The sequence below is a fragment of the Chiloscyllium punctatum genome, chromosome 2 (genome assembly GCF_047496795.1).
Source record: "Chiloscyllium punctatum isolate Juve2018m chromosome 2, sChiPun1.3, whole genome shotgun sequence".
Classification (NCBI taxonomy): Eukaryota; Metazoa; Chordata; class Chondrichthyes; order Orectolobiformes; family Hemiscylliidae; genus Chiloscyllium; species Chiloscyllium punctatum.
This window is the reverse complement of record NC_092740.1, coordinates 86,052,351-86,076,702: the sequence shown is the minus strand read 5'-3', so window position 1 is coordinate 86,076,702 and position 24,352 is coordinate 86,052,351. Positions and strand designations below refer to the sequence as shown.

General features: G+C 40.6%; 1 protein-coding gene across 4 annotated transcripts in view; it reads right to left on the bottom strand.

The window, feature by feature from the left end:
• pcsk5b (proprotein convertase subtilisin/kexin type 5b) overlaps window positions 1-24,352 on the bottom strand; it is a 375,643-nt gene that overhangs the window by 165,699 nt on the left and 185,592 nt on the right. For all 4 annotated transcript variants that reach the window (XM_072585118.1, XM_072585127.1, XM_072585146.1 and 1 more), the window contains exon 12: window positions 14,103-14,291. In XM_072585118.1, the coding sequence (XP_072441219.1) occupies window positions 14,103-14,291 (189 nt within the window). The remainder of the gene's footprint in view (window positions 1-14,102; window positions 14,292-24,352) is intronic.

Below are 24,352 nucleotides of genomic sequence, written 5' to 3'. Positions count from 1 at the left end.
AGAAATCAGAGTTAATGTTTTGGGTCCTTTGAGGAACCATCACTTGACACAAAACTTGAGCCCTGATTTCTCTCCACAGATGCTGCCATACCAGAGTCTATCAAGCAGTTTCTGGTTTTGTGCTTAGATTTCTAGACCAGTTGCACACAGGAGACATTTCAGCATCGGACAGTATTGGTTGGAATGGAGAAAGGGCAACGCAGTCTCAACAACGTTTCTTACTGGACATGAACTATTGAAAGAGACAGCTAATTTTCTGTGATTTATGAGTAATATTTTCTGAATTGTTATTATTTATACAGCAGTTTTAAAAAGTCAGTTTTCATGACAAAATGTCATAATGACTGACAGCAACAACATTTAAATAGAAATGTTATGTTGAGGGGCAGATGCCAGCCAATTTTTCATTCCTTGAACATCTATTTCCTTTAGACTCAAAAAAACTAACTTCCCATTACACTGACATGAGTAAAGCAAATGGTTTCCGGCACTGCGGACATGACCTCCTTGACCAAACTTTTGACCACCTGATCTATTCTTTTACTTGGATCATAATGTTGCTTAACAATATTCCCTTAAAGCTCTGTGGTGTTTTTTTTTAATTATAAAGCCTTGAAGAAATGTTCTATAAACATGAGTAGCTGTTTTAGCAGGAGGAAAACTGCTGTGACTCAAATTCTCAAAATGTATGCGTGAATTCTGACTCAAGGATATATGAGCATAATTAAACCCAAGCTGCACTATTCCAAACACGTGACAATATGGTACAACAGTGCCATCCAAAGCACAAGACAAATTTATCTAGTAATTTGAAGCTTGAAATGGGGGATTATTATAACACATGAATTCATGGGCCTAACATCGATCATGGAGTACTGTGAACAGCTGGTACATTTGTGGGGGGGGGGGGGGGGGGGGGAAATCACTATCTACAGAATTCAGTGGGAAATAGCCAAAGCTAATGAATAAACAAATTGATAGGAAAAGGCAATCTTTGACTTCAATCAAAACATGGCATTTGAAAGTCATCACTGGCTCTCAAAATAGTCTTGTGATTGAAGGCACTAACTGGTATAACAGCAGCCAGAGAGACCACACTGTTCCAGCACTAATTCATACTTTTTGTATCAAGGAGTTAACCAACGCTGCTGCAGTTAGATAGAAAATCAGAAAGTTTCTGATTGGTGATTCCTATAGGAAAGTGAATAGGTGGACAAATACAATTTTAGGTATGACAGTGATATAATCTAACTGTGAATATCCAACTGATTTCTCAGGTTTAAAGATAAAGACTAGCAACTTGCGAAAAAAGATAAAGAGCTGAATTTTATGGGGCACTTGATGCCTCCATCATGTCCCTGCAAAATGTGCAAAATAATTTAAGGGTTTGGGGTAGAAGGCCATCTGTTGGATTATACCTGCCCCTTGCATTCAAGCCAATCTGTGGGGAAGCCTACGATCCAGGCCAAAAAGGTTCAGCCATCATTCTTAACAATTATATCCTCACCAGATTGACCAATAGGAGGAGACTTGGGGTTGGGGAAAACTCCCCTACAACAATCTGACATTAAAATAAAATAAACTTTTCATTCAAAAAGATTTACTTTGTATTTATACGAATACTTCAGCTTTCAAAGGTTCATAAAGATAATATATTCCAAATGGAAAGAGAACACTTCTGTGATCGCTGGTTGCAACCACATTTAGCACAAAAGGAAGATGGTTGTGACTGATGGAGTTCAATCATCTCAGTCCAAAGACACCTCTGCAGAAGGTCCTCAGAGGAATGTCACTGGTTCAATCATCTTCACCCTCGTCATCAACTGCCTTCCCTCCAGAAAGTCAGAAGTGGGGAAAGTTTACTAATGATTGCACAATATTCAGCACCATCATGATTCCTCAGATACTGAAGCAGTCTGTGTCCAAATGCAGCAAGACCTGGACAACATTCAGGCTTGGGCTAATAACTATGTAACATTCACGCCACACAAATAACAGGCAATGACCATCTCCAATGAGAATCGACCCATCTCCCCTTGACATTTAATGAAATTATCATTGCTAAAATATTCCACTACTAACATCCTGTGGAAGTGGTGGTGGGTGGGAGGTGGGGGGGGGGGGAGCAGTTGCCACTGACCATCTCCCAATGTCACATAGCCTGTCCATCACCTGCAAGGCACGAGTCAGACATATGATGGAATATGCTCTCCATATCTGGATTAGTGCAGCTCCAACGACACTCAAGAAGCTCCACCCATCCAAGGCAAATCCCCTTCACTGGCACCCCATCCACCTACTTCAACATTCACTCCCTCCATCAATATACTGCGTAGCACTGTACACTAACGATAAAATGTACTGCATCAACTTACAAATGCTCATGATACAGCACCTTCTAAACCCAAAACCTCAGACACTTAGAAGGACAAGGCCAGCAGACACATGGGAATAGCACCACTTGCAAGCTCACCACCGAAGCACTCACCATCCTGTCTTGGAATAACATCACAATTCCTTCACTGTCACTGGATCAAAACCTTGCAACTTATTCCTTAACAGCATTCCCTAACATGTAGTGCAGGGAACACAGTGGGTGTACACACACCATACAGACTGCAGAAATTCACCACCAACAACTTCTAAAAGGTGTTACAAATGGGCAATAAATGTTGGATTAGCCTGCAAACCCCACAATTTTAAAAATGGCCAGTACATTAATGGAGGAGCTTTAATATAACAGTGAGCAAAGTCAGATTTGGCCTTTGATAATCCTCAGGCTAAGCATTACCAGAAAAAGTCTTCTAGCTGTCATTCCTAATGATTGGCTCTGGTCTGTAGGATTTAGCATTGTCTGGCCACCTTTTTTAAAAAAAGTTAATGCTAGACACAGTTCAGAATCAGTTTTCAACTATTTATGCAATGTCTCAAAACATCTTTCAAAACGTATTGAACTGCCCCTTAATAGGTTAATCAACCTCTTAATATGTTTATTGAAATGTGTATTTTCTTAAAAGCAAAATCAAATTTTAATATTTTAATAATGCACAAATCAATTAGAATTGTTGCTTTCCACATTCCTTTCAGAGATGCGATCATAAACTAAAATATAACTAAAATGATGATTGAAGGGCTCCTTGGAGGCATCAGCACTACAACTTGTTGATGCATTGCTTTTCTACAGAAGCATAAGAACTTATCAAGGATGGTTTTTACTCATACTGCTAGTGATAACATTTACATGCAATGAAACAAATTTTAATTTTAATGCAGTACAGTTGGTTCAATGTTGCCATTAATTGCACCCTGTCATATAATGAGGCCCACAGAGAAAACAAGCAGCAATAAACATACTAGAGCATACAAACATTGCAAAATAATTTACATAGAGGTGACTCTATGGTGCAGGAGCAAATGAAGCATTCAATTCCAATTTTAAAAAAAAACACAAAGCAGCAGTTTAAATTTACCACAGGCCCAATAGCTAATGAAAGTGATTAACAAACGCACATTGAAATATCTGGTTTAATGTTTTCCCCCCTATACTTATGAAACGTTTGTCAAAACAGAGATAATGCTGTAAAAAATAATTGCAATATCCTGCTTAACTTTACAGTTTAAAAAGCAAGCAGCCAGAAATTTAAAAAAAACAGTTTGTTTAGAAGTACAAGATTAGAAGCAAGTTTTATTACAAGCATTTCTATTGCTAGATGCACAGTTAAAGGGCGTAATTTCCAAATTATCTGCTGGAATTTGGAGGTATAAGAAACACAGGTTTAGGCCACCAGGATTCAGGAAAACATTAACATTTTCCTACTTCTCCTATATTACTACATTTGTGCTAATTTCAGAGATACTCAAATAGTTGATGAATATTGTAAAGAATGTGTCAAACAGCATAACAATAAACACAAGCATTCAATCATTTTGAATAAACTATACGTAGTCTGCATTAACCACTGGACTCCAATAATAAAATCGGATTTATATCATTAGTTATTTGGCAATATTATTAAATCAACACACAAGACTATCCTTTAGCATTTGAAAAGGATGAGCCTAGAGATCCTGTATCATTCTGGAGTGTCATTTTATCACTTTTTTTAAAAACAACTTTAAGAAATGATGGTGGACCTTCATAAACTATCCTGGTTGATGCAATAAACCAGCAGTTAGAATCAACTATGTTTGTATAGGGTTAAAATCACATTTAGACCTGCTCTGGTAAGGATGGTGGATGGATTTCCTTAAAAGATATAAGTGAGACACTGGGTTTTATAAAGACAATCTGATAGCCACATGATCACTTTTATTAAGTTCAGAATTTTGGTTCCTTTCTTTCAAACTAAAAATCCCAGTAACACGTGTGTCCCCCCATAGAAACAAAGAAATGAAATCTGGGAGTTATTGACAATCAGAGGAACGATTATCCGAACAAGATCGCAAGGTCCCGATGCTTGGCTAAACTGTGTTATCCGAACATTTGATTATCCGATCAAAATACTCCCCACTCTCGTGTCAATCAGACAATCGAGGTTCCTCCGCTTTCATTTCAAAATAGAAAGCCAATGTAGAAAAGCGGGCACTTTAGACTCGAGAAGCACTATGCAACTAGACAAGAACAAAGTCAAAGGAAGAATTGGAAAGAAAGGCAAAATAAGCAGGCAATAAGTGGAATGTAGAAATTAAAATGGACAATAAAACAAAAGCATTTAATTTCTTGCAGCAGTTTTAAACTTAAGCTAGGCATTATGCAAATACTGCACAACTTGATATGTATATGAAATTTTTAAAAATTACCAGCACACTGTATAAATGCAGGAGCTGGTGTTTCCCCATAGGGAAGTAGTGATAGATTTGGGAACAATTCCCTCTAGCAGCCATCTTCAACAGCCATAATAGGTCTTATGCACTTCAGAAGAAAACTTAAAATTCACCGTAGCTCAGAAGCAACGTGGCCATTTGCAGGGGTCAAACTGATTACACACACAGGTTGTGCAACCCTGCAAGCTAACAGTTGCACAATAAACTGAACTTTGCCGGGCGTGTTAAAAGCTTCCGACCCAGTGAATTAGTACTTGACACGCAAGCAATCTATGCATGGTGTGTTAATGGAGTGGAATACTTTAAACAAGGCCAGTTTCAATACAGTAGTGGGCCTTTGCCTGTTCTGCACCTGCAGATATTAGATAAACTATCCATTGAGCAGCTGTTTTCCCTCAGGAATAGCTCCAGCCACTCATCAGCTGGCAAAGTGAACTGGAGAGGAAATCCAGACACACTAAACAGTCTAATCAAAACTTTCTGTTCTGTTCCTAGAGACTGATTACCATGAAAACATTTTCCTTTCGAACAAGTCTGTTTCAGACATTTTAGAAAACTATTCTAAACATGTGTTCAACTGCAAAGGATCAGTTTAGCTCACTATAAGTATAGTTTTCTATGTGCTTGTTACTTATGAATAAAAAAAAGTACATTATTTCACAAGAATGGGAAGTCTGCCTTAGGTTGCGTCAAAAGCAGTAGATTATTAATTGATGTATAACTTTCCAGAAGCATTCTTCAAGATCCACACCCAACCTTTGTTCACCCACGCACACGTGGTTGGAAAATACCAGAGCAAAGAGCCAAGTTGAATTGTAGTCATCTTTTTCTGTATTGGATGGCAGTGGTAACTCATACTTCTGGTGCTAGCTTGAAGTTTCATTAAACTATATTTTCATCTTCTACAGATGGTGGAACCGTTTCAACCATTGGTCACTGGTTTTCCCACACTTGGAGTGAAGGAAATTCAATTTTGTTATATCATTTAAACTGCTGCTACAAGTTAAAGAGCTAGGTATGATTTTGTGAATTATGGACTCAAAATAGCAAGAACTGCAATCACATTTGTTGAATGATATGATTTCTCTTTGCAAACCAAAGAGGTAGTTGATAATCAAAGCTAGAAAAAAAATGCATATCAGTGAATGACTGGCAATCCTGAAAATATGGTCTGAAAGGGGTGTCCCCTTGCATATAGAGAATGCAAATAATACAGGCAATAGAAAGACAGGGCAATAATAAATGATAGAGAGAGATAAAAGGCAGGGCTAGGAACATATCATTTTACCTCTACGTGGGCTTTCAATGGAAAGTGATGGCTATTCTTCTCAATGTGCATTCTCCAAGGAGTTAAACTGGCTTTTGTGTTTTTAAATACAGAGGTTATCTTGTGAAAAGAGGTTAAAAGCCATTGCACTTCTGATATTATGACCAGTAATCCAGAGGCTGTGTTCTAAAGATGCTTTATACCAAAGACTGCTTCAAAGACTTGCATTTTGAAAGATTGTGGAAAATGAAATTTAAAGTTTTGGGGATATAGTGGTTTGTTTAAAAAAAAGGTCATTGGAAGTTCGTTGCAGACAATGGAGATTTGTTTAAAATTGAAACAGACTTCTCAGAAATCTAATAACTGCTAGTTTTGCCATAGAATAAAAGCAAATACAGAGGAGCCTCGATTATCCAGCATTCGACTGTCCAAGTATTGGATTATCCGGCAAGATCGCAAGGTCCCGATGCAGACTAAACCAGGTTGTCCAGCATTCAATTAACCAAACAAAATGCTCCCCACCCATGTCCTTCAGATAATTGAGGTTCCTCTGCACTGCAGATGCTGAACATCTGAGCATGTGAAAAAGACAAGAAAGTCACAAGGCTAGGATCTGAAGTTGTGGAATTCATTATTAACTGTAGAGGCCGGATGGCCCTTAAACTTGCTTTGCACCTCACTGGAACAGTGCAGCATTCCTTCGTCCACCAAGGACTTTTGCCCCCTACCAGGGATTCCCTACTATGATGGTTCACAGGGCCCTCAGCTATGTCCAACCCATTTCCTGCAATTTTGCCCTCACCTCTTCCTTTCTTTTCCATAACAATATAGTGTCCCCCTTCACTTTCCACCCCACTATTCTCAGCATTCAAATATCATTCTCTGCCACCTCCAAATGCATCTTCCCCTCCACTCCACAAATCAGCATTTCCCAAGAACTGTTCCCACTGCAATACACTGTTTGACTGCTCCATCGCTCCTGACAATTCCTCACTCAACCATGGTAACTTCCCATGCAAATCTCAGCAGATGCAGCATTTGACCATTCACCAACTTCCTCCTTACTGTCCAAGCCAGACACCTTCCAGGTGAAGCAATATTTTACTTGCACTTCTTTCAATCTAGTCTACTCACAATTGGCTGCTCACAATATGGTATCCTTTACATTGGAGAGATCAAATGCAGATTGGGTGACCACTTTGCAGAGGAATTTTGCTCTGTCCACAGAAATGATCCCAATCTTCATGTTGCCATTTCAGTAAACCATCTTGCTCTCATGGTAAAATTTGTATCTTGGGCTGCTGCAAATGTTCCAAAGAAGCACAACACAAGCTCAAGGAACATCACCTCATTTTCTACACTGGCACTTTATAGATTCTAGGATACAACTTTAAATTCCATACCTTTAGAGCCTGACTTCATGATTTTTTTTCCTCCATTCTTCTAAACTCAACTCCTCCCATTCCCATCCCCACCCTCCAGACAGACAGACACAAATACTTGCCTTGTTTACTTTGCTCTCTAATTTTTGAGGTCTGTGCAGAACTCAGTCACCTGAGCGACACACTGTACTCATTGAATGCAAGTCATAATGCAACCTTTCCTGCAGTCCTGTCAACTATTAATAATAGGCATTTACATTATTTGAGTTATAGATATTCCACCTGCTAAAATAAAAGAAAATTGTTCTGCTCAGAAATGTGGGGACCAGTTTCGTGGAGGTGCTAGGTGCACCAGACCCACTACCTCATGGAATCAAGTCAAAAAGAGTAAATGAAACTTCTGTTGATCATCAATTGTATTCCCTCAGCTGACAAATATTTTGCATTCAACACCACTTTGAAGACATTCCAAGGACAAGGGAGAGGACACAGAATTGGCTGAACTGATTACTTCAATGTTTCTTACCAAAAGGGGCTCAGTACCACCAGTGACTTGGTCCTGTAGGACACAGCTGCCAGACTGCACCAGCAGCAGGTAGTGAGAAACCAATACAAGGTAGAATATGATCTAACATTGCTGTCACCGATCTACCTGTCACAGTTGCATCTGTCGATGGCAGTGTTAGTAACAATGACCACCATGTGGATGCAAAGTTCTATCTTCACACTTTAATATTATGCATAGACTGCTTCATTATCTTAAGAAATTTAAAAATAAGCTGCCCTATAACAATACCAAATTGTGCAGATGCAGAACAGATCCAGTAACTTAAAAACTGGTTATCTAGGAGGCATTGTGGGCCATTAGCAATGGAAAAGCATTCAACCACAACCTGTAACCTCAAGATCCAACATGTCCTCACTATCCTGGAGACCAGCCATGGTTTGATGTGTGTGAAAGAGATACTAGAAGCAGTATCATTCACACCTGACAATGAGATACCAAGCTGATGAAGTTACAACATAGGACAATACAAGATCGACAGATCAGATAAGAGCACCATAGTCCTGCCACATTTATTTTGAATTTGATTTATTGTTGTCAAATTCACTGAGATAGAGTGAAACATATTGTTGAGTGTGCTATCCAGGCAAGTTGTACCATACAAAGTGCATCATGGTAGCAGAGTGCAGAACACACTAATGCCACAGAGAATGTGGAGAGAGACAGAGAACGAGAGAGATCAGCATTAACTTTCGAGAGGTCCATTCAAAAGTCTGATAACAACAGAGAAGAGGCAGTTCTTGAATTCGTTCATACATACATTCAAACTTTCGATATTTTGTCTGGTGAGAGAGGAAGTAAGAGAGTATAACCAGGATGGGATACATCTTTGATTATGTCAGTTGCTTTCCTAAGGCTGTGTAGATGGAGTCAATGAATGGAAGGCTGGTTTGTGTGATGTCTGTAATATAAGTGATAGTAGACAATTAAAAGGAGTCTCTGAACATTCTCAATGCTGATAGAGCCCAAAATGTCAGTGTACATGTTTCAGCCTTGTCCTCTGCAACCATCTAGTGACAATACTGCTTAAATGGATGATTGATCTGGGCTGCCTCCTGAGATCTAGATGATTACAGAAGCTTGTCTCCAGCCAGTTTAACTCACTGTACGTAATACTGCAAACTTTATTTTAACCAGCACATCAACCAGACCTCTTGATGAACCTGCAAAAATTACACACCTCAAATATCATGATCTACCAATGTCTGAATATTTATGCTGTAAATAAGGAATAGCAGTGAGGTGTATATCCCCTGCATTACGTTTCTCCTCCTTACTGTGTGTTTTTACATTGATTTAGCAAGTGTGTTGATGTTTTTACCTAGAGTGTGTTTGAGGGATGTTGATGTCTAGAAGCTTCACTTGGTCAGGATTTACTGTGGTTATAATCTGTTGATTACCCACAGCATTTGATCAACCAGCACGCTCCTGGCTCCACAGGTACCAGTTGATAAAAGTCTGCTGTACCAAGCAATGGCTAAGCACTTTACATATCAAGGCTCTATACCTGACAACATCCTGTCAGTATTACAAAGACTTTTGCTTTAAACCTAGCCTCAGACTAAACTGCTTCAGTACAGCGTAGCAGTAACATCTACTCAAAAGTAAGTTTCCCAATCATTCTTGTTCACAATTACTGTCTAATCAGCATTTTTAAATGTGATGTGAATAAGTCAGAATTGTTATTGTTCATCTCAGAAAATGATCAGTTGTCTCGTTGAACTGCTGCAATGTGTGGAGTAGGTACGTCCACAGTGCTGTTAGGGAGTCTGAGGCCTCCTCAGTGATGTAGTTCCTCATCAGGATGGTATATCACTTGCAGAAGGCGGTGTTCTCCTCTGCCTACTGCTCTTGTTCTTTTTTAATGATATAGAAATGCTGTTAAGCAGCCAGAAAGTCTTCTACCCCATTGAGAGCTATCAGCAAAATATCTCAAATATCAGCAAAAAGATAGAATAAAAAAGTAATTACTGTTGCAAGCAGCATTTACTCTCAAATAATTAGCTCACTGATGCTCAGTTGGGTTTTGGCCCTAGATCTCATTCCACAGCCTCGATCCAACATTTAATTCCAGAGGTGAATGGGAGCAAAGATCTTGTCATCAACGCAACACTTGGTAAAACATGGCCTTCACAACATTGCAGTCAGTACGCATCAGGAAGAAAATCTATCCTGGCTGGAGTCATGCCTGATGCAGTGGAAGATGGTTGTGGATGAAAGCCAACATCCAGGAAATTGCAGCAGGGTTTCTCAGGGCAGTGTCAAGATGACCATCTTAACCTTTGTCTTTCCCTCCAAAATAAGAGCTGATGCTTATACATGTCGAGTTTCTTTAGTGATACAAATGTGTGGAAAATCCAACAAGGGGGCGAGGCCACATTGGATTTGGTACTGGGTAACGAACCTGGTCAGGTGTTAAGATTTGGAGGTAGGTGAGCATTTTGGTGACAGAGACCACAATTCGGATATTTCACTTTAGTGATGGAATGGGATAGGTATATAATGCAGGGCAAGAGCTTTTGCTGGAGGAAAGGCAATGATGATGCGATTAGGCAAGACTTAGGATGCATAGGATGGGGAAGGAAACTGAAGGGGATGGGCACAATTGAAATGTGGAGTTTTTTTCAAGGAACAGCTACTGCTTGTCCTTGATAAGTATGTACACGTCAGACAGGGAGGGAGTTATTGAGCGCGGGAGCAGTGATTTACTAAAGAAGTTGGATCTCCTGTCAAGACAAAGGTGGTGGCTTATGAGATGTGAAAGTCACGTGAAAGTTAGTGTTACAAGTTAGCCAGGAAAGACCTGAAGAGAGCTAAGAGGAGCCATGACATGAGAAGCAGGGGACATGAGAAGTCATTGGCAGGTAGGGTCAAGGAAAACCCTAAAGCTTTCTATAAATATATCAGGAATAAAAAAAAAATGTCTAGAGATAGATTAGGGCCAATCATGGATAGTAGTGGGAAGTTGTGGGAATGGGAGGAGATGGGGAAATGCAAAATGCGAAATGAATATTTATAGTCAGCATTCACACTGATAAAAGACAATGTTGTCAAGAAGATTACAGGCTATTAGACTAGTCGGGATTCAGTATCATAAGGAGGAAGTGTTAACTATTTTCACACTTTCCAAAATTGCTAAATCCCTGTGCTGGTTGGGATATATCCTAGGATTCTCTGGAAGCCAGGGAGGAGATTGCAGAGACTTTGACTTTGATCTTTATGCCATCATGGTCTACAGGAATAGTGCCAGAAGACTGGAGGACAGTAAATATTGTTCCCTTGTTCAAGAAGCGGGTAGAGACAACTCTGGAAATTATAGACTAGTCAGCCTTACTTTGGTTGTGGGAAAAAAGTGTTTGGAAAAGTTTATAAGAGATAGGATTTATAATCATCGAGAGGAAGAAGTTGATTAGGGATAGTCAACACAGTTGTGTAATAGGTAGATCATGCCTCAGAGACCTTATTGAGATCATTGAAATGATGACCAAAACAGGTAGATAAGGGTAAAGCGGTTGATGTGGTGAAGATGGATTTCAGTGGAAATATGTTCCACGGTAAGCTATTGCACAAATTATGGAGGCATGGGGATTGAGGGTGATTTAGCAGTTTGGATCTGAAACTGGCTAGCTGTAAGATGACAGAAGGTGATGGTTGATGGGAAATGTTGATCCTGGAGTTCAGTTACACGTGGTGTACTGCTTTGGGTCCACTGCTGTTTGTTAATTTTATAAATGACCTAGATGAGGGCATAGAAGGTTGGGCTAGTAAATTTGCAGATGACACGAAGGTCAGTGGAATTGTGGATAGTGACGAAGGATGTTGTAAGTTACAGAGAGACATAGGTCAGCTGTGGAGCTGGGTTGAGATGTGGCAAATGGAGTTTAATGTGGAAAAGTGTGCGGTGATTCACTTTGGAAGGAACAACAGGAATGCAGAGTACTGGACGAATGGTAAGATTCTTGGTCGTGTAGATGAGCAGAGAGGTCTCGGTGTCCATGAATGCAGATCCCTGATAGTTGCCACCCAGGTTGATAGATTATTAAGACGACACATGTGTGTAAGTTTTTATTGGTTGAGGGATTGAGTTTTGGAGCCATGGGGTCATGCTGCAGCTGTACAAATCTCCAGTGCGACTGAACTTGAATTATTGTTTACAGTTCTGGTCATTGTAATATAGGAAGGATGTAGAAGCTTTGAAAAGGGTTCAGAGGAGATTTACTAGGATGTTGCCAAGCTTGGAGGGAAGGTCTTATGAGGAAAGGCTAAGGGACTTAAGGCTGTTTTAATTAGAGAGAAGAAAGTTGAGAGGTGACTTAATTGAGACATACAAGATAATCAGAGGGTCAAATAGGGTAGTCAGTGAGAGCCTTTTTCCTTGGATGGTGATGGCTAGTACGAGGGGTGTTAGATATAGGACAGATGTCAGAGATGGTTTCTTTACTCAGAGAGTAGTAGGGGCGTGGAACACACTGCCTGCGACAGTAGTAGACTCATCAATTTTAAATGCAGTTAAATGGTCATTGGATAAATATATGCATGAAAATGGAATAGTGTAGGATAGATGGGCTTCAGATTGGTTCCACAGGTTAGCATAACATCAAGGGCTGAGGGGCCAGTCCGGCATTGTAATGCTCTGTTATAATAGAAAATTGCTTAATAGAAAGAATGGGGCCTGTAGGAAAAGTGGGATTGGGGCAGACCAGCAAAAACATCACTCACAATCGCTCAAAAATCACCTAAAAGTCTAACACAAAGTACAGCATAACCTAAATCAAGGTTGAAATCGTATTTATTAATAAAACAAAAGTAAATTTAAGTCAGTACATTTAAAAATGTAAGAAAGCTGCGCTATGTACAGTATCGCTCACAGAAAGCTACTTTGTCAGCAACTGACATTGGCGCACGTGCAGAGACTTCAGCACAGACATTGGTGCATGCGCAGAACGAAAAACATGAACCAATCGCCGATGGAATCATGCTTTTGCCAACGGAGATACACGGTCTCCAAAATATTGTTCCCTAATTCTTCAGCAAAGTTATGCCCAAATTGCGCTGTCGAAATGCGCATTGTCTCAGAATTACCTGTACCTCCAAACTCAGCTTTTCCAATGTTCAACTGGCCATGCTTCTATCCTCAGAACATTAGCGCACCTCAAATCCTGATGTATGCTGTCTACAACAGCTCCTGATTATCCACTATGACTAATTAAAATTCAAACCTCTGTGGCCTCACTGCTCCCATTTCTAATCTCCTCCAACTGTAAACCACCCTCTACCAACCAAGAGTGCCCCACCCACCCTGTGTCCAAATCTGCACAATCCTTCATTTGTTCAGAGTGTGGGGCTAGAAAAGCACAGCAAGTCAGGCAACATCCAAAGAGCAGGAGAATTGACAGTTCGGGCCTAAGTCCTGATGAATTGTCTTAAGCTATTTAGTTGTATCAACCACTAAAAAGTAAGAAAGGAATGAAACTGGTTGGAGCACCTGGCATAATCAAAGGAATCAGAAATACGCCAGTGAAGGGTTGATGCCTGAAACACTGATTCTCCTGCTCTTTGAATGCTACCTGACCTGCTATGCTTTTCTAGCACCACACTCTTGACTCTGATCTTTAGCACCTGCAGTGCTCATTTTCTCAATCCTTCATCTCTCATGTTATTTGTGCACTGCATCTTCCTTCCATAACTATGGATGTGTACAGTGACATTTTCTACCTGGAGAAATAGAATTCGGTCCCTTACAAGAAGCTAACGTAGGAGATAAAATAATGTCAATTATTTTGAATGATCAATGACTATTATACTCTTCTGAAATATTCCTTATTTCTTGTGAAATTATTGCCGAACTAGTGATCCAAAGACCCAAGTAATGTTCTAGGGACTGGGTTTCAATCCCACCAAAACAAATAGTGGAATCTGAATTGTAATTAAAAGTCTGAATACAGAATTGCAAAGGTTTAATACAAGTAAATGAAATAATTTCATTAACAGCAATGACTAATCGGGACATGGCATTGGCAATGATTTAAGGAATTAAATCTGGCTGATAGTGAAATGCAAATACCTGTTAGACAAGAGCTGAGACTTTGTTCCAGATGGAGAGGTCAGGTATATTGCCAGGTCACCTCGTCGAGGGTGGGAAATGGTGACTCGAACAACAACATGTTCCAAATAAATCACGCGGTGGTTTGCGTTGTCTAAACATCCAGTGGCTTTGTAGACTGCTCTCACGTGATGTTCAGGACGGATAGTTCTGCAACAAAAATAGTCAATGTGATTCAAGGTAAGCTACATAAGTTAAATATTTCATCATGGGCCTATATCCTTTCGAAGACTAGGCCAGTTACAAATTATTGCTACCACGACTGCCTCAGTAACAAGACAAAAAAAATAGCAATTGTTATTTATAAAGACTGTTCACAGAAACATTTTATTACATGGTATCCTAATTACGCCATTCCCTTCAGGAAATGTCTACAGGATTTCAGTTCAGTTTTTAAATAAATCACAAACACTTACGTTTCTGCAATGAAATTTTAGACTTGGAACTATTTACTGATTTTCTATCAACTTCTCCAAATAGTTTTGCATTCTGCTCAATTGCAAAGTGCTTAAAAGCAATTGAACTACCAGAAAATATTGATAAGAGAGAGATGTTACTAAAGCTTTTTGGTTTAGACTCAGACAAACGTGGAATCTGACTTCAACAATGTCAATGTTGCAGGGTCAAAATCCTCGAACTTGCTCCCCACCAGCATTGTGGATATACCTACACCCAGTGGACAACAGCAATGGAGATGGCATGTAGTGGCGATGATTATGGGGTATTATTGTTGAACTGTTAATCCAGAGACCCAGGTAATAGTCTGGGGACTGGGTTTTAACCAAACAGTGGAATCTGAATTGTAATTAAATGTCTACTGGTGATCATGAAACAATTGTCTTAAACCATTCAGTCGTATCAACCACTAGAAAGGAAGAAAGGACTGAAACTGGACAGAGCACCTGGCATAAATGAAGGACCTGGAAATACCAACTGCATAAACAGTTCCATTGACCCTGCAATGTCCTCTAATGTCAGGGGGCTAGAGCCAAAATTGGGAGTGCTATCTCACAGGCTAGTCAAGCAAAAGCCTGAATTAGGCCAATTATTCACGGAAACATTCCTTGCAAAGAATGTCCCAAAATCATCCTTAGGTATTTTTTGTTGCAACAACAGGGTAGATTCAACAGTGGTAGCAGCATATGGTATACAGTCAGGAGGGATCAGCCCCAAGAGTCTTCAAAATTGACTCCAGACACAATGAAATCGCATAGTATTAAGTCAACCTTGGGCATGAAATCTCCTGCTGCTTACTAAGCAACCATCCTCCCCCACTTCAGAGAAGAATTAGCACTCTGTGATGAAGAGCTCTTGGAAGAAGTACACAGGTTGTCAAGGGCACAGGATGTATTATTAAGGTGTAGAGAAAACTTCAAATGACTATCAAGAGTAGCTTGACAGTTGCACTAACTGACCCATTTAGTTGAGACCTAAAGGTCAGAGCTGGTAGTACTGGCTGTGCAGGTGGTGAGGGAATCAATAAAGGGGAAAAAACCCCACTTGACCTCATCCTTACCAAAGTGCTTGCCACTGATGTCCATGACCATATCAGTAAGGTCCTTGTGAAGGCAAAGTCACACCTTTGCATGAATAATATCAAACATCATGTTATCTGTTAAATTAATCTAGCAACACAAGACTGAGAATCCATGAGGCACTATGGACCATCAGCAGCCACTAAACTGTACTCCAGCATAATTTACAACCTCTTGGCCCAGCATATCCCCCACTCGAACATTACTGTTAAGATTAGATTAGATTCCTTATAGTATGGAAACAGGCCCTTCGGCCCAATAAGGCCACACCGACCCTCCGAAGAGTAACCCACCCAGACCCATTCCCTACCCTATATTTACCCCTAACTAATGCACCTAACACCATGGGTAATTTAGCATGGCCAATTCACCTGGCCTGCACATCTTTGGGTTGTGGGAGGAAATCGGATCACCCAGAGGAAACCCACGGAGACACGGGGAGAATGTGCAAACTCCACACAGACAGTCGCCAGAGGCTGGAATTGAACCCGGGTCCCTGGTGCTGTGAGGCAATAGTGCTAACCACTGAGCCACTGTGCTGCCCCTGAAGTGTGGAAACAGGCCCTTGGCCCAACAAGTTACACCAACCCTCCGAAGAGAAACCCACCCAGACCCACTTTCCTCTGACTAATGCACCTAACACTACGGGCAATTTAACTTTGGCCAATTCACCTGACCCGGACATTTTTGGATTGTGGAAGGATTAAGCCAAGGATCAACCCAATTTGAATGGTGAGTGCAAGAGGGCATACCAAGAACAGCACCAGGCTAACCTAAAACAAGATTTCAACTTGGTGAAGTTACAAAATAAGATGACTTGTGTGCCAAATGGTATAAACAGCAAATGATAGACAGAATTAATGGTTTCCACAACCAACAGATCAGATCTAAGCTCTGCAGTCCTGGCACACCAGTTGTGAATTGCAGTGGACAATTACAAACTTGGAGATGACTCGACAAATGTTCCAATCAATAATAGGAGAACTCAATACATCAATAATGCAAAGACATTGACAACAATCTTCACAGAAATGCTGAGTGAATGATCCATCTTGGCAGTAGATTCTACAAAGACTATGGGCCCAGATAACACTCTGGTAATAGTAATCCAGAATTTGCTGCAGCGCAAGTCAAGCCATTCCAGCATAGCTGTGACACTGGAATCTACCCGAATGTGGAAAATTACACAAAAATGGGTTAAATTGAACCTGGCCAATTCCCGTCCCATCAGTTTACTCTTGATCATCAGTAAAGTGATGAAAGGTATCATCCACAGTGCTATCAAGCAGCACCTTTGTCACAATAACACCTTAGTGATGCTCAGTTTGAAGTCCTTCAGGGCAGTCAGCTCCTAACCTCAGTACAGCTTGGGCTCAAACAAGGACAAAAGAACTGAATTCCAGAGTTGAGGTGAGACTGCATTTTACAAAAGTGTGGCATCAAGGATTTAGATTAGATTCCCTAAAGTGTGGAAAAGGTCCTTCGGCCCAACAAGTCCACACTGACCCTTCAAAGACCAACCTACCCAGACCCATTGTCCTACATTCACTCCTGACAAATACAACTAACACTACAGGCAATTTAGCATAGCCAATTCACCTAAGCTGCACATCTTTGGACTGTGGGAGGAAACCAGAGCACCCAGAGGAAACCCATGCAGACATGGGGAGAATGTGCAAGGAGACTGAATCAATGGGAAAAGATTGGAGTAGTAACTAGTAGAGAAAAAAAACCAGTCACGGTTGTTGTAAGCCAATTGAGCTCCAGAATATCCTCAGGATCGTGCCCTTGGCCCAACCACCTGCAGCAGCTTCATAATGATCTTCCCTCCATCATAAATGTTAGAAGTGGGGATGTTTGTTGATGGTTGCACTCCCCACATATTGAAACAGTCCATGTACAAATGCAACAAGACCTCGACAATATCCAGGCTTGGGCAGGCAGGTGGCAAGTAACATTCACACCACCAAGGAGGAGTCAAATCATCACCCTTTGACATTCAATAGCATTACTACTGAATTCCTTCACCATCACCAACCTGAGGTTTATAATGGACTAGAAACTGAACTGCATTAGCCATATAACTACAGTAGTTAGAGGCAGGTCAAAGACTGAGAATACTACAATGCGTAACGTACCATCTGACTTCTGATATGGACCAGGCCAGACCCCCTCAAAATATTTCATGGAAGGTAGCTCAGACCCTGACTTTGCACATTGTTTTAAGCAGGTGTAAAGTAAATATGCCAAGAGTGATGCAGCTGGCCCAACCACTCAGTTTTAAACAAAACAGAATTTATTTACAGAGTATTAAATGAAACATGAACAAAAGTATAGGCATTGGAAGATCATGTTGCAACTGCCCAGGATATTGGTTAGGCCACTGTTGGAATATTGTGTGCAATTCTGGTATCCTTCCGGTCAGGACAACATTGTGAAACTTCGAAGGATTCAGAAAAGATTTTCAAAGATGTTGCCAGGGTTGGAGGGTTTGAGCTATAGGGAGAGGCTGAATAGGCTGGGGCTGTTTTCCCTGGAGGTTGGAGGCTGAGGGGTGACCTTAGATTTATTCAAAATCATAAGGGGCATAGACAGGATAAACAGACAAGTCTTTTCCCTGGGATGGGGTAGACCAGAACTAGAGGGCATAAGGTTTAGGGGGAGAGGGGAAAGATATAAAAGAGACTGATGGGACAACGTTTTCATGGAGAGGGTGGTACACGTATGAAATGAGCTGCCAGAGAAAGTGGTGGATGCTGGTACAATTACAACATTTAAAAGGCATCTGGATGGGTATATGAATAGGAAGGGTTGGGAGGGATATGGGCCAGGCACTGGCAGATGGGACTAGATTGGGTTGGGATATTAGATTAGATTAGATTACATTACAGTGTGGAAACAGGCCCTTCAGCCCAACAAGTCCACACCGACCCGCCGAAGCGCACCCCACCCATACCCCTACATTTACCCCTTACCTAACACTACGGGCAATTTAGCATGGCCAATTCACCCGACCTGCACATCTTTGGACTCTGGGAGGAAACCGGAGCACCTGGAAGAAACCCACGCAGACACGGGGAGAACGTGCAAACTCCACACCGTCAGTCGCCTGAGGCGGGAATTGAACCCGGGTCTCTGGCACTGTGAGGCAGCAGTGCTAACCACTGTGCCACCAAGGATCCCACAAGGATGGTCGGCATGGACAGGTTGGACCGAAGGGTCAGTTTCTGTGCTGTCCATCTCTATGACTCTAAAAGAGAACCGAATTTAAAATAACAACCTATCTGAAAAACCCAATCGACTCTTTTTGCAACTTAATGCTGCTGTTCCAAATACTTTCAGCATTCCCATAAACACCCCCTCAGCAAAAAAGGTAAAATCAAAACACAGGTTCTTACAGGAGAGAGGATCAGCAACTTTAAACAAAACAGCTTGCGAAAACCAAACCAAACTAAACCCTGAACTGGGAGAACTTGCCTCTCCCCTTTCATTGTAGAAGCATTTTTAAAAACACTTAAAAGCTTTTTCAAGTAGATATTTCCAGACACATCAGAACCTCTGTTTTTTTTTCTCTTAGAAGGGTCGTAAAGGCAAAGACAGAATAAACCTTGTTAAAGGAGCAGCATCGTCATTCTTCCCAAGCCCATCTAGCATCTTTAAGTCACAAGTTAAGAGTACGATGGAATACTCCCCACGTGCCTGGATGAGTGCAGCTCCAGCAACACTGAAGAAGCTTGACACATTCCAGGCCCGAGGATCCGGTTTGATTGATTGTTTGTGGATATAGTGCCATCCAGTCACTCCACTAATGCTAAGGAAGTTACAGAAAGGTCTTACCTGCATGTACTAGTTATAAGGAAGGACTCAAACAACCTATAGTATATGGGGCAGCAAGGGACAAGCATTCCTAGATTGTATTTATAAGAATTTCCTAGAGTAGTTTGTACCCAGTCCAACAAGAAATAGGCACTGCAAGACCTAGTTCTTGGAAACTAGGTGGGCCAAGTAGATTATGTGACGGTGGGAAATTACTCTGGCAAACAACAGGCTTCCATTGGCAAGAACAAGACAGGGCCAAATAGACTGGAGCCAAAAGTAGATGGAAGAAACAGCTCCTCATCCAAATGACTTACAGACAATTCAGATATATTCCCTCAAAAAGGAAAACGCAGGGCAACAAATTCAGAGCTCCCTGGATGATGGAAGGCATAGAAATTAAGAAACAATGATGTGCCTATGACAAGTGCTGAGTAATAAATTCAATTGAGAACCAAGTTGAATAGCAAACCTAAATATGTGCAGCACACGGGATGATCAGTAAAAATTGGCACCTAACATAAATGACTTTGGGACAAACCTCTAGTACACCAGTAGAAAAAAAGTTCCGAATAGATTAAATACTGTCAATTGAGATTAAGAAAGATATTTATATGAAGACAAGAGGCTGAGGTCTTAAAACAATACTTTCCATCCATCTTAACCTGCCAGACAGATGCTGCCTAGAGGTGTTAACCTGGCCATGAGAAGGGACTAAATTTGACTAGGTGGTGGTATTGGATAAACTGTCAGTACCAAGTTGATAGGTAAAAACAATGACTGCAGATGCTGGAAACCAGATTCTGGATTACTGGTGCTGGAAGAGCACAGCAGTTCAGGCAACATCCGAAGAGCAGTAAAATCGACGTTTTGGGCAAAAGCCCTTCATCAGGAATGTTGATAACAACCAGAGCTGGAGGAGTTGCATGAAATGATATTAAAAAGGTAGTGACTAAAAATTAGACTGACAGTCACTGGTAATAACTTTTCAATCTCTCCTAGATTTGCAGTTGGCACCAGAGCTTGGAGAACTTCAACCAATACAGCCTTCTTAAATAAAGATTTATGAAGATGATTCAGCAATTACAGACAAGTGATTTTTAACTTTGGTAGAGGGGAAACCTTTATTTAGGATGGAACTGATAGTCACATGGAAAGTTTTGAGTTGTTTGATAAAGAATCAGCATGGATATGTAAAGGGAAAATCAAGTCTAACTAACTTGGAGGACTTTTTAAAAAGAGTAAAAGGAGGGGATTGATAACAGCAAAGGTGTTGAGGTAGTGTACATGGATTTCCAAAAGATATTATAGACTTTGTCAAATATCAGTGATGAGAGGAAAGTTATAGGTCATGGAATAAACCAAAGAGTATCAACATGGATACAAGATTGGCTGACGGATAGGATACGAAGATTAATGGTTAATGGGTATTTTTCAAGCTGGAAGCAACTTTGTAGTGGATATCACTAAGATTGGTATGGAGCAGAGTGGTCCAGGGATAATTTCAAAGTTAGAGGATGACAGAAAACTTGGCAGAATTTTAAACTGTGAGGACAACTGTGTGGAACTTCAAAAAGAACACTAACAAGTTGGTGCAATAGACAGATAAGTGAAAGACAGTGGCTCAGCGGTTAGCACTGCTGCCTCACAGTGCCAGGGACCCAGGTTCGATTCCACCCTCAGCCGACTATCTGTGTGGAATTTGCACATTCTCTCAGTATCTATGCTCCAGTTTCCTTTAAACACTCAACTGTGCGGGCTAGGTGGATTGGCCAGGGGAAATAGGAGGTTATAGGGTAGGGGGTGGGGTGCTCTTCAGAGGATCAATGTGGACTCAATGGACTACATGATCTGCTTTCACACTATACGAGCTTGATGGATAATCATATGTATAGAAATGTAAGCTGATGCACCTGAGTACAAAGGACATGGAAGGATTATATTTTTTAAAAAGGTGCAATTTTAAAATGTGCTTGGGAGCAGAGACACCAAGCATACATGTACATACATTATTACACGTACGATAGGTTGACAGACCTGTTAATAAACCATTCAGTATTCTAGACTACATTAATAGGGGCATATGTACAAACAGCAGGGGAGTTACGAAGAACTTCTATATTGGTTAGGGCGAGCTGGAGTATTGTGTACAGTTCTGATCACTACACTACAGGAAGGATGAGACTAGCTTCAGGGAGGATACACTTATGTGGTCAGACTGGAGAAACTGCCTTAGTGTGAAATGATTAGATATGGTGGAAATTTTTAAAGGGCATCCAGGAGAGCTTTTTGTACAAGTATGTAAATATCCCAACTAGAGATGGAGCAGTGCCATACCTAATCTTAGGGAATGAAGTCGATCAAGTGGTTGAAGTTTCAGTGGGTGAATATTTTAAGGATAGTGATCATAACAAAGTTTCAGTCATTACGGAAAGAGATAAAGATCATTTCTGCGCTAAATATCTACATTGTTCAAGGTCATTAAACAGGATCTGGCAAACATAGACTGGGCACAGCTAAGTGCAGGTAAATCTACATTTGGAAATTCAGAATCTTTTAAAAGTAGTGGCCATTGTGTTCTTTAAGAGTGAAGAACAAGTGCAGTGAGTCCAGGGAAGTCTGGACATTAATATCATGAGTTTGATAAAGAAAAAGAAAGAGGCATGCGTCAGGTACAGCACATTAAAAACAAGGGAGATGCTACAAAAATAGAGTGGTGGGGAGGTTGCTTAATAAATTCAGAGGGTAAAGCTGGGCCATGAAATATCTTTGGCAGATAGGATCAAGGAAAACCCCAAGGCTATTTATAAATATATTAGAGTAAGAGGATTACCAGGGCAAGAGTGGGATCTCAGAGACCAGAAGGCCAACCTAAATGTAGTGCTATGGGTAATGTCTCAAAATAAATACTTCTCTTTTGTATTCATAGAAAAAGACATTGTAGCCAGATATTTCAGATGGGGTGGTGAAGCTCTAGAACATTAAAATTAATAGGGAGGAGGTATTAGGTGTTTTAGTGGGCATAACTGTGCCTAAATCCCCAGGACCTGATGAAATTAATCCCAGGCTGCTATGGGATGCAAGGGAGGTGATTGCTGAGGCCCTGGCAAATACATTTAATACTTCCCTGGGACAGGAGGACCGGAGGATAGCTAATGTGGTTCTTTTGTTCAAGAGAGCAGCAGGGCCAGGTAATTATGAGCGCTTAGCCTGACACCATGTGGTAGGGAAATTACGGAAAAAAATTCTGAAGAACAGGATCAATCAATACTTGGAAAGACAGGAATTGATCAAGGATAGTCAGCATGGATTTGTTAAAGGGGGATGCTGTCTGACAAATTTAATTGAGATTTTTGAAAAGTAACTAAATATACTGATGAGGGTACAGTTGACGTGATTTAAATGAACTTCAGTTAACAAAGTTTCACATAGAAGGCTGGTCCAAAACACAAGATCCAATGCAAGTTCGCAAACCAGATCCAAAACTGGATTACAAATAAGTAGTAAAGATTGATAGTAGAGGGTTGTTTTTGTAACTGAAGCCTATGACCAGTGCTATCAGAGGGATAGATGTTGGCACCCTTACTGTCTGTTATGCACTTTAAAGATTTGATGTTAATGAAGCATGTATAATTAGTAAGTTTGCAGATGACAAAAAATGATGATGTTACTATTGATAGTGAAGAGAACGATCTCAGGCTACAGTCTGATATTCATCATTTAGTAAATCGGCAGAGTGATAAGAGATGGAATTTGATAAGTGAGAAGTGAAGAATTTTGGGAGGCCCAATAAGAAAGGATATACATAATGAATGTTAGGTTCCTAGGGAGTACAAAAGAACAAAAGGGACTTTGGTGTACAGGTCCACAGATCGCCAAGTGTCAGCACAGGTAGACAAGGTGATGAAGGCAGCAGATGGGATGCTTGTATTCTTTAGCCAGGGTGGAGACTGTAGGAGCAAAGAAATCTTATTACAACTTTGTAAAACATTGGACAGGCCACAAATGGAATACTTGTGCAGTCTGGTTGCCACACTATCAGAATGATGCAACTGCACTGGAGAGGATGCAGAGGAGATTGACCAGGATGTGGCCTGGGATGAAAAAGTTATGAGGAGAGACTGAATGAGTTGCGTTTGTTTTCCTTGGAGCAGACAAGGCTGAGGGGGGATCTGACTGAGAGATATAAAATTATGAGAGCCATAGACACAGCGGATTGCGAGAATCTCTTCCCCAAGGCAGACTTATCTAAGATTAGAGGGCATAAACTTATGATGAGCAAGTGGTCTAGACGAGATAGGAGAAACATTTTTTCTATTTAGAGGGTGGTTGAAATATGGAAAGTGCTGCCTAAGAGGGTGACAGAGGCAGATACTCTCGCGACCTTTAAGCAGCATCTGGATGAGTACTTAAAATGCATGGACACACTAGTCTATGGACAAACTGCAGGTAAATAGGATTTGTATAGCATTTGATGTTTTTAAGTTGGCATGGACATGGTGGGGTGAAGTACCTGTTTCTATGCTGTAGGACTATGACTATGAATTGAGACCATTAATCTTGGAGAGGATTGGGTTAAGAGGATATTTGATAAAAAGTAAACAAAATCATAAGGGATCTGGATTCAGGAGATAGGAAAAACAGTTCCCTCTTGTAAAAGGGTTGAGAAGCAAAGGGCACAATTTTTTGGAATTTTGTAAAGGAAGAAAATGCGAAGGGATAAAAAGACATTTCACACAAAGTAACTTCTGCCTAGAATGCACAACCTGGAACTATGGTGAGAAGACAGGTTTAACAGAGATATTTAAAAAGGGCATTGTTTCTATTTAAATAGTCATTCAGGGTTAGAGAGAAAAGGCT